Below are 16630 nucleotides of genomic sequence, written 5' to 3'. Positions count from 1 at the left end.
CAACACACAGACGTAAAAGGTGTTCAATAGCATTGATTTATGAAAAAAAAATCACACCCGTGTGAACTGAGTGGTGTAAGGTTTTATATAGCATGATCAGCTGTGGTCTGACGTAATGTCTGACGTAATGAAATCACACCCGGATGTGATTTCACAACTGGCTTTTTTTGTGCAGAAAAAATGAGCATGGTTGCTACGGTCATCCAGTTCACCCGGGTGTGATTTAATTACGTCAGAAATTATTTTGAACATAGCAACCATGCTCATTTTTTCTGCACACAAAAGCCAGTTGTAGGAGTGGTTTACACCACTCAAAAATCAAAAACCTCAAAAATGGAGTTAGGTGGTTTCTTCCCGACAGCAACAATATGCTATGCTATATGTATTTATTCATTTTAGCGTAGGCTACTGTAAGTGCTATGATATCATTCAGTACCCATCACATCAGAGTACTTGGAAAGCTATAGTATTTAACATCAATGGGCATAAAGTGATGCCACAGATGGTTTAATCAGCAATGCCATTTCAGAGATTTCTGGATTTATAGATTTGTGACGGTTCGATTGGATTTAAACCGTGACAAAACATGACCTAATGTCACAGATAACTCATATAGCCATGGTCATGAGTCCAAGACACACATGGGAGTCATGTTATTAGACCTCATATTGTTTGTATTTGATCATTTAGTTTGTGTAATTGTTGTTTGTGTCTGTTATTGTTATACTGCTCCGGGGTAAGGGACCAGATAAAATGGGTCTGGACTCTGGAGAGGAGGCACTGGTGGAAGGGAGTAAGGGACCATGGAACTGGAGACTGGACCTGTGGACCCCAGGTGGATGGTATGGAGGCTGAAATATAGAGAGCGAGCACTTTCTTTGTGTTTGTAAGGACACGTTACAGTAGTCAAGTCTACTGAAGATCAATACATGGACATACACATAATTAAAAAAATCACACCCGTGTGAACTGAGTGGTGCAAGGTCTTATATAGCCTGATCAGCTGTGGTCTGACGTAATGTCAGTGACCATAGTAACTAACCATGCTCATTCTTTTGAGGGACAGGTACACAAACACACACACACACACACACACGGGTACTAACAAAGCCAGTTGTTGGAGTGGTTTGCACCATTCAAAAATAATATGCTAATATACTTGTACATAAAAATCACACTTGTGTGAAGTGAGGGGCGCTCATACATCACATTCTGTGCTCAGCCAGTGTGTGTGTGTGTGTGTGTGTGTGTGTGTGTGTGTGTGTGTGTATGTTGCGCGTGCACAACAGGGACACTTGGTGGTGTGTTAGGCTGTTCAACAGTGACACTTGGTGGTGAAAATATGCTAGTTCCGTGCTCAGACCCGGCCAGGGACACAGCCAGAGACACACTTGCTGGGCATTGGAGTGCTTTTTGAGTTGCGCAACCACTCAAAAAGGAAAAGGGCACCATGCAACCCGCTGCAGTTTACTTGCATATCGATCCCCTGTCTCCCAACTTTCTTGTGTCCCATTCATTGTTCACTGTCCTATTGGAATAAAGCAATAATGGCAAAAAAAATTAAAATAAATATTAAAGAAATAAAAAGTCTAGCATTGCTAAAGTAATTCGTGTAGGGTTGTGAAACTGATATAATGAGGCCACTCAACGTCAGATAATGAATGGATAAGTTGTCTATACCTGCTGTTTCATATATATATATATATATATAGTTTTTTTTTGTCTTTTTTTAAAGGGATGTTGTTTCTGTTTTAAATCCTGTATTTCTTAATGCAGCTTTTTGTATTTATTGCAAAATGTCAACTATAAGGCTGTCAGAGGCAGACCTTTTGGCATCTGGATAGATCAGTGCCAAATTGCATGTGTCCTGAATGCTTTTCCACATAATAGTGATATGCATATTATGGTTATTTTTTAGGGTTTCAGTTTTTAATTCGTGATTTTAAGTCCTATAGATCTAATCTAGTCTTCTTACCATTGAGGGGCAGTATATGCTTATCCATAAAGGTCATCATCATTATCTTCATTAAAAACCTGAGCATTACCAGTGCCTCCTGACCCCTGGCTTGGAGTGCTACCCCCTGTGGTATTGGAGGGAAACCTGAAAGAGCCGAAGCCACGGCTCTGCTGCAGCGTCTGTGAGAACATTTCATATTTGCGAATGTCGTTGTCACTGACAGAGCGACGAGCGAATTGCATGGCCTCCTCAAAGTGGTCCTTCCTGATCTCAGGCACAGGGTCTTCCCCCTCTTCTTCCATAACTAACGGGTTGGTCTGCCTCTCACGCTCTTTGCGGATCTCTTTCTCAATGCTCTCTCTGATGGCCAGCTTACATGCCCGCTGGCCGATCTCTGTGAGATCAGCACCAGAGAAGCCATTGGTCATCTTGGCCAGGAAGTCAAGATCCACATCCTTGCTGATGGGGCTTTTGCGAAGGTTGGCCTTGAGGATATTAATCCTGCTCTTTTCGTCAGGCAGGGGGATGTAGATGAGCTGGTCCAGACGGCCAGGTCGTAGGATTGCGGAGTCGATGATGTCAGGTCTGTTTGTGGCTCCAATGATGAAGACGTTTTTCTTACTTGACATGCCGTCCATCTCGGTCAGGATCTGGTTGATAACACGGTCACCGGATCCACCACCATCTCCTATGTTGGAACCACGGGACTTGGCTATTGAGTCCAGCTCATCAAAGAATAGGACACAAGGGGCTGCCTGGCGAGCCTTGTCAAAGATCTCTCTGACGTTGGCCTCTGACTCCCCAAACCACATAGTTAGCAGCTCAGGTCCTTTGATGGAGATGAAGTTAGCCTGGCATTCATTAGCAATGGCCTTGGCCAGGAGTGTCTTACCACAACCAGGGGGCCCATAGAACAGCACACCCTTTGACGGGGTCATGCCAAACTTCAGGAACTTGTCTGGGTGTTCCACTGGATACTGCACCAGTTCCTGCAGCTCCCTCTTGACATCGGCAAGACCTCCAATGTCCTCCCAGGAGACGTTGGGAACCTCGACCACTGTCTCCCTCAGTGCTGATGGGTTGCTCTGACTCAGGGCCCACTTGAAGTCATCCATGGTGACAGCCAGTGAGTTCAAGACTTCAGCATCAATGGTCTCATCCTCCAGGTCAATCAGGTCCATCTTCTTTCGGATGGCCTGCAGAGCCGCCTCAGAGCAGAGAGCAGCGATATCTGCACCCACATGTCCATGGGTCCCATTGGCAATGTGTTCAAGGTCAACATCATCAGCCAGCTTCATGTTCTTGGTGTGAATTTGGAGGATTTCCAGTCTGCCTGTTGCATCAGGGATGCCAATGTCCACCTCCTTATCAAAACGCCCAAATCGCCTAAGAGCTGTGTCAATGCTGTTGGGTCTGTTGGTGGCAGCCATGACAATAACATGATTTCTCTGCTTCAGACCGTCCATCAGGGTGAGGAGTTGAGACACAATACGCCTTTCCACCTCTCCATGAGTCTTTTCTCTCTTCGGAGCGATGGAATCAATCTCATCTATGAAGATGATTGCTGGGGCATTCTTCTCGGATTCCTCAAAGGCCTTTCTCAAATTACTCTCACTTTCTCCAGCCATCTTGCTCATGATCTCAGGACCATTAATAAGGAAGAAGAAGGCTCCAGTTTCATTTGCCACAGCTCTAGCAATCAAGGTCTTTCCTGTTCCAGGGGGTCCATACAGCAGGATACCACGCGGTGGCTTGACGCCGATTGCCTTGAACAGTGCAGGGTGTCTAAGAGGCAGCTCCACCATCTCTTTGATCTGAGCCAACTGCTTCCTCACCCCTCCAAGGTTATCATAGCCAACCTCATTCAGAGACTCCTCCTCATCCTCTCTCCTGATGGGCTCCCCCTCACAGTGGATAACTGTGTCAGGAGCAACGATGCAGTAGGGGGATGGATCAGTCTCCACCACCTTGAACTCAACAGCACGCATGCCTCCCCTGACCTGGAAAATGTCACCTTTGCGGACGGGCCTGAAAGCCTCCAGGAAGTACGGCTTGAGATAGACCTCAAAAAGGTTTCCAGTAATACCCTCTACTGTGTCATCTATTGGGAGAACATGGATTCTTGCTCCGTATTTCACATCGGGACATGGCAGAATGTTCACAACGTCACCCAGACGGACCCTCAAATTGTTGCGGACAACCCTGTTCATAAGGACTTTTTCATCAGAACAGGCGACATCAGAGAGAACAATGCACACAGTCTCTCTTCTTTTTTTCCCCTTCATCAGCACTGTGTCTCCACGGAACAGCGTGAGCTCATCCATCTTTGTCTGAGAGAGGGAGATCACACTATTGTCCTCATTGATGGATTCATCAACAATAAGTCTGTTGGGCCTTTGCTTCCTTTTCAGAATGGCAGTGGAAAGATCATCATTGTTAGATTCCGCTCCCGAAGCCATGGTTGTCCACCTGGATTAATATTTATGTTTAAAATTCTGCTAAGCTTTACTAGTCTTGTTTCTCAAAGTTGAGTGTGACTATCTCTGTATTTATTTGTCTCTCCTGCCAGAAATAGACAACAGATGTCTCTTAGAGAAAGTTAACTTTTAAAGGCACTTCTTACCATATATATAGGCTGTCCGGAACTGTGGTCTGATGTCACACAACATGAACTGCCTTGCAAATCAACAATGCCGATTCGCACAGTGTGTCCTAATATGGCACTGTATGCTCGGATGTCTAACGTTCCTATATGTACACATTTCACGTTTCTCCCTTACATGCCCTCGTCAGAAAGTAGAACAGCACCAGCATGAAAAGGAAACATCTTTAAAAGTTATATAAACTATAGGTTCGTCCCTCACACTTACATCGCACTGGCGATCCGACCATAGGCTATGTCTGAGTCATATTGTTGTCAGAGGACCCATGTATCCTTCTGTCTGTGTCCCTTTTATACCAATATATGGAGATCCCTGATATCATTCGTATTTGTCCATATATGTTTTAAAAGAATCTGGGCACCTTGAGAGCTTTCACAACACATGGTGTATGCCTTCTACATTAAGCATATCACATTCACTCAGTCATAAGTGACACGCATGCACACACACGACCGTGGTCATGGAAAATAATCATGAACGCTATGGTGGTGTAATCTTTTACACCAGTAATTGTAGGACAAATGCAGTATAATGTCATAGTAATGGTATGTTTAGATACCATGGTTGCCGACCGAGTTCAGGTAAAGCTGCACAAACCTAGAGAGGACTTATTGGTTCTGAACAGTCACTGCAACTTTGCATGGACAGATAGCTTTGATAACCCATTCCCTGAGTTATGTGTGGATGCATATACAGTATTCTTGGACTATTAATATTATTTTATTATTAGGCCAGCAATAGTGAGCGTGCAGGGTGCTTGTGGGGTGTCGCTGCGGGACAGGGGTCAATGCTTGGAAAGAATAATCAAAGCGTAGCCCTGGGTGGACTGTATAGAAGTTACTGCCCTTTGTGGATGTGGTTAAACCATAGACTGTAAAAAGGGTTAAACCTGACAATGCGCTGATACTCTCTTTGCACCTTAATGCCTCATATCATGTACAGTACATACCTGTTGCTATGTTCATGCACAAAAACTAATTCAACCCACGTCTTTACACATGTAAACCTGTGATGTGACATTAAAGTTGATTCTGATATATTATTAAAAGAGGTTACCCAATGAGTCAAAGAATATTAGAATATTCTAATGTCACAAATAGCACACATAATGTAACTCCTGGTAGATATTATTATATTATTGCACATTTTTAATGATATTGAGAAAGAAAAATCATCCGGTAGGTAAAGGGAGTCATACAGTTGAATATACAGTATATGAGATATATATATATATATATATAGATATATATATATATATATATATATACTGTATAATCATAATATATGAATATATATCAAAGGAGAAGTCTTGTGGTGCTGGAGGATTCTTTGTTGATGCAGTATATTCCAGTTGATAGCAATGTTGGAATCAAACTGGGAAAAGAGGAGAGACATGTCTTCAGTATTAATTTCTATAACTGAAATGTTATCACCAGTCAAAAAGCTATTGTCATTCATAAAAAACAAACAAAAATAGCTTGCTGACTGACTAAACTCATAGACAAAGTAAGTAACACACAGTAAACAGAAGAGACATGCACAGGAATGTGTTGCTACAATAAACATATGCCACACTGGAGACATAATGACGTGATTCACCATTCAGGGAAGTCACAAATCATGCGCCTTCCATTTTTCCATGTCCTTATTTGCAAATCGGGGGTTCAGGCCTCCAAGATAGAATTGTAGTTGTTGTCCAACCATTGGTACTACAGTAGGTTTCCCACAAGCTCCACATACAAATTCAGCTGCTTTTTCTCTGACAGAGATTGTGAGTTGATTGGCAGGACTGAAGGACAGCTGAAGTCCTGGTTCGCTATTAATTGTTACTGCGTTGTCTGAGATCAGTAACGATGTGTCGATTGTAGAGAAAAAGTTCTGATTCAGTTGTTTTCCATTTACCTGCAAATGAATGTATAACAAATAATTTAATAACAGGCACATTGACAATTTCAAAACAGCCTATTTTGCAGTTGTTTTAAAAAAATAATAATCTTGAGTCTTGTGTTATATGTTGACGGGGGCCCATCATTTCAGGCATCACCCTTTTGTTTAAGTGCATAAGAGTAGGGAAACTAACTACCAGCTAACTAAGCTACTCACCCGAACTTCATGTGTATTGCTAATGGTTATCATCACGTCATCAAAGAACACATACAGCGCCATAATTTTGTTGACTTCAGCAGTTGACTTCAGCAGTTTCACCGCCACCCTGAACAACTTTGGTGTTACGGCTTGGTCGCAAACTTTAACCAGCTCGTAGGTCCCTGAATCTTCAATGTTGCCAGAGTCACCACTGAAATCAGTGAGTGTACCATTTTCTCCCAGAGAACACTGTTTGGGGTGGCAGGCCATTATGCCATTCTTGATTTGACATGTCTCATCACTGTTACATGACATGCTCTGGGACAGAACCACTCCTTTAGTGTGGCAGGTGTGGATTCTGTGGCAGCTGTCTGAGACCACAGTCTCTCCAATCTACACAGGAGACAAAACTAATGATTATAATACTTCATCACTGAGACCATTCATCATTATTCAATTCATAATCAATATGCACAATGTAATAGGTAGCGTATCGGAATCGGCCATAAAAACACCATATCGGAGCAGTCAAAAAAAATTCCAGATTATTTTTACGATATTGATGACGCAATAATAATGTGACTGTCAATGGTTAAATTCTACATTTAATTTGTGTACTCATCTCATTCAGTAGTCGAATACTTTATTCACAGGCTTTGGGCCAAGCCCATAGGACCTAGTCCTACGCTTAACATATAACATGATCGTGCACCCCTAATCTATATCACACACACACACACACACACACACACACACACACACACACACACACACACACACACACACACACACACACACACACACACACACACACACACACACACACACACACACACACACACACACACACACACACACACACACACACACACACACAGCTCACCTTGTAAGTGTATCCATCAATGTAACAGCTACACTGGTCAATGCTAACACAGCCTGTTCCATTGTAGTAGTAGCCCTGATTGCAGCTGCAGCCTTCAGCGCAGGTGTTGGGACATGAGACTACATCAGACAAACCAGGGCATGGAGTGGCGCAGGGCTTTGCACAGGTCTCATAGTGGCTATTTGCAGAGCACTTTAAAGCTATGGACATAAAAATCTATTAAATTAACTTCAACAATGCAAGACATTGTTGTTTCGATACAAATACATAGAGGTAGATACTTAACTATACAATAGATTGTATCTGTCTGACAGGAACAGGACACTTACGACATAAAGTAGGACTTCTCCAGTTCTGGATCTTCACACCAAAGTTTTGGCAATCTGTCATGTATGCAGCAATGCTATGGCAGAGCGTGGTGTGATTTCCCTCAGCCATGCAAAGATCATACACACAATCTTGGTAGTAAGATACTGGGTCTATTATGCCATGGCAGGAAGTAAAGGGACCTGTAGGGCTGGTAATGATTGCACAGTCTGCCTTCAATGCAGCTTTCTTGGAGTCCTCACACTTGGGGCAGGTGTTTCCGCTGCAGCCATCTTCACAGACCACTCCAGGCACAGACACTTTCCAGGCTGCACCAAAGCTCAGAATGTCTTTGGGATTACTTGGTATTACTTTCCCATCGGGCAGCTGGAACTCATCTGTTTTGTTTCCGTTGAAGTTGCCACACAGACCGCAGGTCTTGCCCCTGTAGTTGCCAGGTACAGTGACAGTGACGCGGTAGACCATGTCATATGTCACTCTTAGGCCGAAGTCAGTCGCGATGACGTAGGTCATCGCGCCTTCCTGGTAAACTTGGATGGCACCTTTGTTGAGGTTCAATGGGATGGGAGATTCGACACCATTTACCTGGAAAGAAATATGAATACAATGAAAGTAATGCAATTTGATTATACCATCAGAATACAATGTAATGCTTTTCGCTTTCGGAATACTTAAGATTGTCAGTTTACATTTTCAAGTCATTCAGACATAAGATCAGCTTAACGGTTTAAATGCTACTATTACAGTGCCTTTGTGCAAGGTACCTAACCACCAAACCTGCACTGCAGTCTGCAGTTCTAGAGGGTTGCTCCAAGATATCAACATATATATATATATATAGTCTGTTCATGAGTTTGATGCTGTAAAAGAGCATTGGTGCTTTATCAGAAAAACTGAGAAATTAAAAGATTTTCAACAAGACTGTGGCAAAGTGTCATATACCATGATCATTCCAATTTGGTTCCTGCGTAGGATCAAGATGTGTCCATAAACTTCAACAGCCAGAAGTTTTGCCACTGAGACTTGGGGATTTGCAGACATGGCGTACCACTTCTCGTTCTCCACCACCACAGAGAAGGGGTTGAGACGTGTGCCCTCCAGGTGGCAAGCTTGAGCTGCAGTGTAGGTGCAGGTGCCTTGGAAGTCGTAAGTGGCATTGTCAAAGGTCTTGTAATGAGGATCACCATAGATGGTGCAGGTTCCATGTCCTAAAGGCTGACATGATCGGACACCTTTCTTCACTTCGCACCTCTCATCGGGTCCACAAGAAGCCTTTTTACACTGCACCTAAAATGAATGTGTTTGGATTTTTGTTTTTCAAACACGAAGATGCACTAAAAATAAGCAAACAGATTTATGCAACAAGGAAATCTCAGCCGATAATGGGGCATCTGACAAAAAATAAATAAAAACCCTAAATAATAGAAGTTGGCAGTGGCACACACAAACATAAGACCCAGCGATGCTTTTTAGCAACAATATTTTATAAAGAAAGGAGTTTAAATAATTTGTTTTTCTGTTATTTTTTCACCTCTAAATCCTCATTGGGTACCTAGTACTACCTGACAGTACATCATGTTAATTTTGTGGGAATGTACTGTACACATTGAGTACAGTATAGCTTCAAGTTTCTTGGGACGGACAAGAAATTGTGCGACGTCAGGGTGTTAAATCCTATCACTTTAATTTGTCGTAATTGTTTGGAGAATGGGAGTAACAGATGAATAGTGGAATCATGGGCTTGGGCCAAAGATTGTGTCCAACAATTTACTGCCATTTTATTTTTTTATTTGTCTATTTTACTGGCAGCATGGGTGGTTTCTCTGTCCTTAATTCCCCTCCTCCAGCTGGCATCTTTTACATTTAATTTAGCCTTTACTACTGTATGTGTCTGTTATGTGTCAGCCAATGTGGGATTCACAAGAGGCAACACTGTCTCATACTCTTTTTATTTCTCCTTTGACTGACTTTGTTGATCGATAGCTGTACTGCATTTTCGTGCGTGCGTGCGTGTGTGTACACGCATGTAGCTTTGTTGAAAAAATTTGAAGGAAAAAGACAGACAGACAGCTACATAGTATAAATACTGAATTCTCTTCATTTTTTACCTTTCCATCACAGGTGCATTCTTGCTGGCAGTTCTCACCGGGATAAAAGACCTGCCCATGCTTATAGTATTTGCCATTATGAACACAACCACACTGGCCAGAAGGGACACATTCATCTCCACTGAGGACAAAGCCTTCATTGCAGACGCACCCTTCCATACAATGAGCTCTGCAGATAGATGGGATGGAGTTGTTCTGGCATGATCCTGAACAGCCACTAGTACAAAGCTCATAATGGCCATTTGATGGACACTGTGCGTCTAGAAGTATATCACAATGACAATCACTTCAATTGCAAAGTACCGTCAATGAAGACAACCAACTTAAGACACATTTTGTCACGTGATTTAGCGATTCAAACAAATTAGTTCAATGTTACATTTGCACACAGTGAAACTGGACAAATGCCAAATAAAGTGACCAACTCTAATGTAAATAATAATAATAAACTCTAATGTATTATGTATGTATTCGTTTTTACGTCCTAATACCCTGTCCATTGCGTCCAACTCTAATCACGTCACAAAATCATGATCATTACTACATTGTACTGCATTGTATGGTGATAAATATAGCTTTAACAAAGTAGAAAAGAGGTTTAGAGACTGGACATGCCCTTACCACAGAAGAGAGCCGACCTCCAGGCATATACTTTAGCACCTTTCAGCTGACAGGCTGCTGTGTAGGCGGTTAGCGTCTTGCACTGCATGTTCCCACCTCCCTGGTAAAGACAGACATCATACACACAGTCTTGGAGGAAACCTGCAGGGTCAACTATGGCATGGCAGTCACGGAAAGGGCCTTCAGGGTTGCTGATGAGTCCACAATACTTGGTGGCAAACAGCTCTTTCTGAGCATCATTGCAGCCGGGACAAGGGCCTTGGCAGCCATCAACACAGCCGTGGAGCGCAGTAACCTTCCAGCTCTCACCAAGCGCCTTGGGAGTGGGCGCTTGTTTCCCATCTCTCAACTGCATGTCGTCTTTGGGGTTGAGATTGTAGTTGCCACACATGCCTTGCATTGCACCCTTGTATGCGCCAGGGACAGTGACAAAGGCGACACTTTTCCAGTCAAAATAGACTTTGGCTCCAAGGTCAGTCTGAATGACAGCAAACCAGCCACTCTTATACACCTGGAGTTTATCTCTGCCTATAGTCAAAGGAAGATTGGAAAGCTCATTGTTGACCTAAAGGAGAAGTGAAATAGAAGACAATTGACACATTTATAAAGAACAATTTGCGTGATTCGTGATAGATGTCCTGAAAAACATTCCCGTACTGTGAGAATGAGCCAATTTGAAGCTAGAAACAGTACATAGGCGCTTGTAAAGTGCAACCAAAAAGTATTTTATTAAAAGACAGGAGAACCAACATAGGTGACATGGTGCCTTCTTTAGTTCTTTCCTACCACAAACTCAATGTTTGTTGCTGGCAGCCTTTTATACTCATAATGCCTATAATTAGTTTTGACTTTGGACTCAACCGCATGTCAAGGGGTAGATTAACTATAAATACATAAATATACAAATACATAAATGCATGCAACATTAACTCATAAAATATATTAAAACTCCATGAACTACACCACTAATGATTCTACTACAACAATATCCAATAACTCTAAACACACAGTACACTCCCCCTCTTCCATTATGACTTGGTCCAGCCCAATTACTCTGGCAAACAGAACAGCCCAACTTGGTGCATGTTTTCAATCATCACTTAGCATTACTATTGCACCCGTCATACACATTTCACTTGGTCTCTCTATTGCACTCCGTCTCCTACACACATTGTACCTGTCCTGACATATTATCGACAAACATTCTGTCTCGGACAGGAAACAACTCAAAATGTTCAGTTAAATGTAATCACCAAAATAATGTTGACTGCATTTCTGCACTGTGCAAACTACAGTGTGCCAATTACGCCGTGCAAATACCAGTTCTCATATGCTATGCAATTAATCACTTAATAAATAAAGGTTACAATAGACATCTGCAAAGTAACACATGATTCACAACACTATAGCCAACCAATAACCACTATAACCCTGGCAAACCTATTTTGGGCATGAAATTACAGACAGACAGACAGACAGACAGACAGACAGACAGACAGACATTACTGAAGAACAGTTACCATCACAAACCCAGGGTGCTCCTTGCTGATGACGACAGTGTACCCAAGCACTTTGACCTCCAACAACTTGATGGCTGACCCTGCCTTCTTATCACGGCCATCGGTCTGCAGCACAACACTGAACCACTCTGGGCTGGTTTGATTGGCTGACACCCCAGCTAGCTCATACGCACAGGTGCCCTGGAAGTTGTAGTGCTGCCCATCAAAGGTCACAAAATGAGGGTCACCGGATACCATGCATGTGGCGCACTTCACCGGGTGGCGGCCTCTGATACCATTCACCACCAGACACTGCTGCTCGAGGGGACAGGCCTCTGTCTGTACGGACAAACTTCCACCAGCAGAGCATTTGTAGCGTTTGGTGCAGCTCTCATCACCCCAGAAGGTGGCACCTGCCTCCACATAGCGGCCTTTGTACATGCAGCCACACTGTGCCTTGGGGACACACTTGGTGCCACTAAACACATAGCCATCGTTGCAGGTGCAGGTTTCCACACAGCTTTGTTTGCATTTGGAGGGTGCGTATGGGTCTTCACAGCTGGCGGGGCAGGCACTTCCACAGAACTCATAGTTGCTGTTCTCTGGGCACTTTGGTGGAGCTGCAAGGATAAATAGTACATACAGTAACTTCATCAACCTTCCTAATGATCCATATCCCTCAAGACATAATCGAGAAGCTCACTTTGCTTTGCAATATACTGTACATTTAATCATATACCTGTATGTATTTATAATTTTGATAAACTGTGGCCATATAGCTGGCATTTGCCTTTGTATTACTCACGGCAGTTGGCAGCCTTCCTCCAGTTTTGACCCTTGACGCCAGTCCTCTGGCAAGCGTCAGAGTAGACATGCAGAGTGTCACAGAAGTACGACTTCATCGTCGCTCCTCTGGTCTCGCACTGGTCAATCATACAGCTGCTCTGGAACACCTCGGGGTCTATGAGAGGGTGACAGTCTGGGAAGTACTGATCTATCATTTTTGCTCTGGAGGAGCAGATGATCTTGTATTCGATCTGTTCAACTTCTGTGGCCTTGCAGTTTTCACACTGTCCACTGCATTCGTCTTTGCAGTAGGCATCGCCTGGCATGCCGGGAACCCTCCAGCTCCTACCCAGCGCCACCACATTGCTGGCAACAGAGCCATTAGGGGTGGTCATATCGGCACCTTGTTTGTTGTTGAAGTTTCCGCACATGCCACACACCTTGCCCGCAAAGCTGCCTGGTACCGTGATGACCAGATAATGCTGCCAATCATACTGCACAGTTAGACCAAAATCTGTTTTGAGGACAACAGAGAAGCCACTCTGGGAGAGTTTCACCTTTCCATTTTCCAGGTTGATGGGGAGATTCCATGACTGGTAATTCACCTGAAATGTTACATATTACATCATTATACTGTATGTCACAACCATTGCTGTCAATTTTACATTAGAATGTATTGCAAATATAGGAAGCCACAGTGTGATTTGTGCATACTAGTCCTTTAACATCCATGTAACTTTCACTCTGGCTGTAATTCTTTTACATTATATTTATCATACACAGTCAGTTCAGGGAGAAGAATAGGTTTGCATCTTTTTGTCAAAGTGCTGTCTTTGTATTATGCGTCTCTTATTGTTTGTTTGCTATGCTATTAGTCTAGTAAGTCTAGGCATATCAGCAAAAGGTACAAACATTTAATCAACAATAACATGGAACAATAAACTTTTGTGCCAATATACAGTACATTGACTGACTTACCCGGACAAGACCAAACTCCATGTGTACTATGTTGATGGTGATTCCGTACACCTTGACTGTGACCATTCCCACTTCAGTGATCTTTGAGTTGACACGCTGGTTCATGTTCTGAGCTTCCACCTTAAAGGATGGGTGGTTCCCATCCACATGGCAGTTCATGGCCATGGTATAGGTACAGTTGCCCATGAAGTTGTAATAGTGACCATCAAAGGTGCGGTAGTGGGGGTCGCCCATGGCCCAGCAGGTGCCTGTGGAAGGCACAGCTGGACCAGCTGCGCCGGACCCTAAAAATATGCATTTGTCTAGGTTAAGTTTAAGTAGTGACAATTGTATATTACCTTAAAGTAATGTTGAACTTTGGTTGAAACTTTGGTAGAAACTGGGCATGGCATATAGCCTAAGTCAAAATATTGTCAATCCTCTTTAACTTGTCTGTTGCTCCTGTGCTCTGTGAGCCAAATACCAAGCCCTGGTACATAATCTTTTCCCACCTATTTCGACTACTATTGATGATGACCTATATATTTCTTTTTTTATAAAGGGTAGTATACCATGGATAGTATTTCACTTTCCAAAAAATATCTACACAATCTACGACAAGATTTGTTATTTCTTATAATTAATTATTTTTATATGACTAATCCAATTAGTTTGTGTGCTAAAAGTGTGACCTGTTTCGCCAGGCAGGCGGAGTGATCGGAATAGCTATACTTGTTTTTTTCTTTTTTCTTTAGCTTTGTTTGATGACCTGAGTTCAAGCTGTTTATTCCTCTTGAAGTTTGTAAGTCGCTCTGGATAAGAGCATATGCTAAATGCGTAACTATCATTTTAAATATTGTCCATAAAGGTTGTTGCTTTAGAGCACAGAAGCAACAGATGAAGATGATCAACAATATTTTGGACTTGTAATATCATGCTGAGGTAGCTATACATCCATGTTTCTACAGTACATGTTCATAAATAGTGTTATAAGACAAAAGATTACCATAATGTTTTACACTTACCACTCTGGAGCAGAACTGCAACTATGATCAGTAGCATCCGCATGGCTGACAATGGATAGCTCCTAATAGGACAAAAAATATGAAAATGTAAACAGGGCATATTTCAGGGGTATTTCTTTTGACTGTGTTTGGCAGGGAAATGAAACAGTGAAGAAATTTAAATCAGAGTCAGGGAATTGTTAAACCTTTTAATAATGTATGTATCTGAACATCTAAGTTATCCTTACCTGAGCTGGATAACAGGAGTGCATGGATTCTGGAGATCAACACTTAAATTATACTGGGTGTTTTACAAAGAACCAATCAGAATCTTGCTGGCAATGACTGACGTTTCACAGAAGCCGGGAAAAACCCCAGCACGGGGCACTGCAATTAAACATCTTCCTGTAAGTCTTTAATGATAAGTTACTGTGATAGAGGTCATGGAATTAATCAATTGAAATGATCTTTTCTTAATTTGTTAATCATTTAACAAATTAAGTTAATAATTTGAATTTAATTTAATTGAATGTGTCTACATTTAAATAGAGGGTAAAGAAAGGCTAGATTTAAAGCTTCACTAATGGAATTGTTTTCAATTTGTTGCTAAATACATTTCTTCCTACAGTGACTTCAGTGTATTGGATTTTTTTGTAAAGCATTACAAAAACATTCTGCTACAAAATACAGTTTTGTTAAAGGGTGAATGTTCCCTTTAACACTTAATGAACTATAATAGTAGCCATTTGGATCAGATTGACATGTTCACTGGAGCTGAATAAGGGTAAAATGTGAAAATGATTCAGCAGGCTGTGCTGACAGTGGCCCTCAAACATTCCATAGTTATAGATTGTATATAGATTTTAATTTGATAAATATTGTAGGTCTACTGTAATATATGTTTCTGATTTTTGTCACAGAGCCTACAGTTTGCCACTCGTGAGTGTGAAAGAAGCCTAATGGGATCTTTGCCAAAAAAGCTTGTGCTTCAACTCTGGCGCCACTCTGATAAAACAGGCAACAGCTTTGATTAACGAGTTTGCATTTATTCTTACTGCAAAGCCACCACCCACCAGAAGAATAAACAGGTGTGGATGTCTTTCAATGCAGAATGATTAAAGAGCCTATGCTATCTCATTGCAATCACTTTTAGGTGATAAGGTGACCACTGCTGTGGTTGGAAAAACTACAACATGGCGTCACGCAGCAGTGATAAGCAACTCACTGCTCACCCCAACACATCTCTCTGTTTTTACTAACCAAACGGTATAGTCACCTTATCATCTAAAACTGGAGTATGAATAGGTCTTAAAAGTACAAAGTGTCTGCTGGATAATGTCATTGTGATTGGTGCCTGGCCCGAAGATATGAAATCTATCTGATAGTTTCTATCAGTGGTGGAAAGTAGTGTATATACTCAAGTACTGTACTAGAGTAAAACATTATTTAGGTATTTTTTACTTTCTTCAGTATTTACATTTTTCAATACTTTTACTTCTACCTCACTACATGTCAGAGGAAAATATTGTGCTTTTACTCCACTACAATCAAATGAAAACTTTAGTTTACAGTTACTTTGTAGATTTTTACAATTATTACAAAACATGCTAACCACTTACGTAAATATATATATAACCACAATACATAAACATATTTAGGCCATTTGAAAGTGTCATGTGAAATGTAACATTCTGCACAAGGAGTACTTTTACTTTTGGTACATTTTAATACCAATGCCTT

At 41.9% G+C, this 16630-nt stretch overlaps 2 protein-coding genes across 2 annotated transcripts in view; both read right to left on the bottom strand.

Moving 5' to 3' along the window:
- Positions 1-1995: 1995 nt before the first annotated feature.
- On the bottom strand, positions 1996-4416 carry LOC306939010 (transitional endoplasmic reticulum ATPase-like; the record flags this gene model as incomplete). Its single annotated transcript, XM_079523448.1, has 1 exon — positions 1996-4416. The coding sequence occupies one exon, from the start codon at positions 4414-4416 to the stop codon at positions 1996-1998; it is 2421 nt and encodes an 806-aa protein (XP_079379574.1).
- Positions 4417-5890: 1474 nt separating this feature from the next.
- Positions 5891-16630, bottom strand: part of LOC306938020 (IgGFc-binding protein-like) — a 39446-nt gene continuing 28706 nt past the window's right edge. Inside the window, exons 4-16 of the mRNA XM_079522043.1 lie at positions 15139-15167; positions 14912-14973; positions 13908-14191; positions 12949-13534; positions 12165-12763; positions 10645-11209; positions 10024-10229; positions 8858-9202; positions 7918-8500; positions 7589-7788; positions 6724-7098; positions 6220-6522; positions 5891-5994 (exon numbers count right to left, since the gene is read on the bottom strand). Coding sequence (XP_079378169.1) covers positions 6232-6522; positions 6724-7098; positions 7589-7788; positions 7918-8500; positions 8858-9202; positions 10024-10229; positions 10645-11209; positions 12165-12763; positions 12949-13534; positions 13908-14191; positions 14912-14973; positions 15139-15167 — 4125 coding nt within the window. The 3' untranslated portion in view covers positions 5891-5994; positions 6220-6231. The remainder of the gene's footprint in view (positions 5995-6219; positions 6523-6723; positions 7099-7588; positions 7789-7917; positions 8501-8857; positions 9203-10023; positions 10230-10644; positions 11210-12164; positions 12764-12948; positions 13535-13907; positions 14192-14911; positions 14974-15138; positions 15168-16630) is intronic.

Source organism: Electrona antarctica (assembly GCF_951216825.1).
Source record: "Electrona antarctica genome assembly, chromosome: 15".
NCBI classification, from domain to species: Eukaryota; Metazoa; Chordata; class Actinopteri; order Myctophiformes; family Myctophidae; genus Electrona; species Electrona antarctica.
Note: the sequence above shows the minus strand (reverse complement) of the source record. Positions and strands in the feature narration are given on the sequence as shown.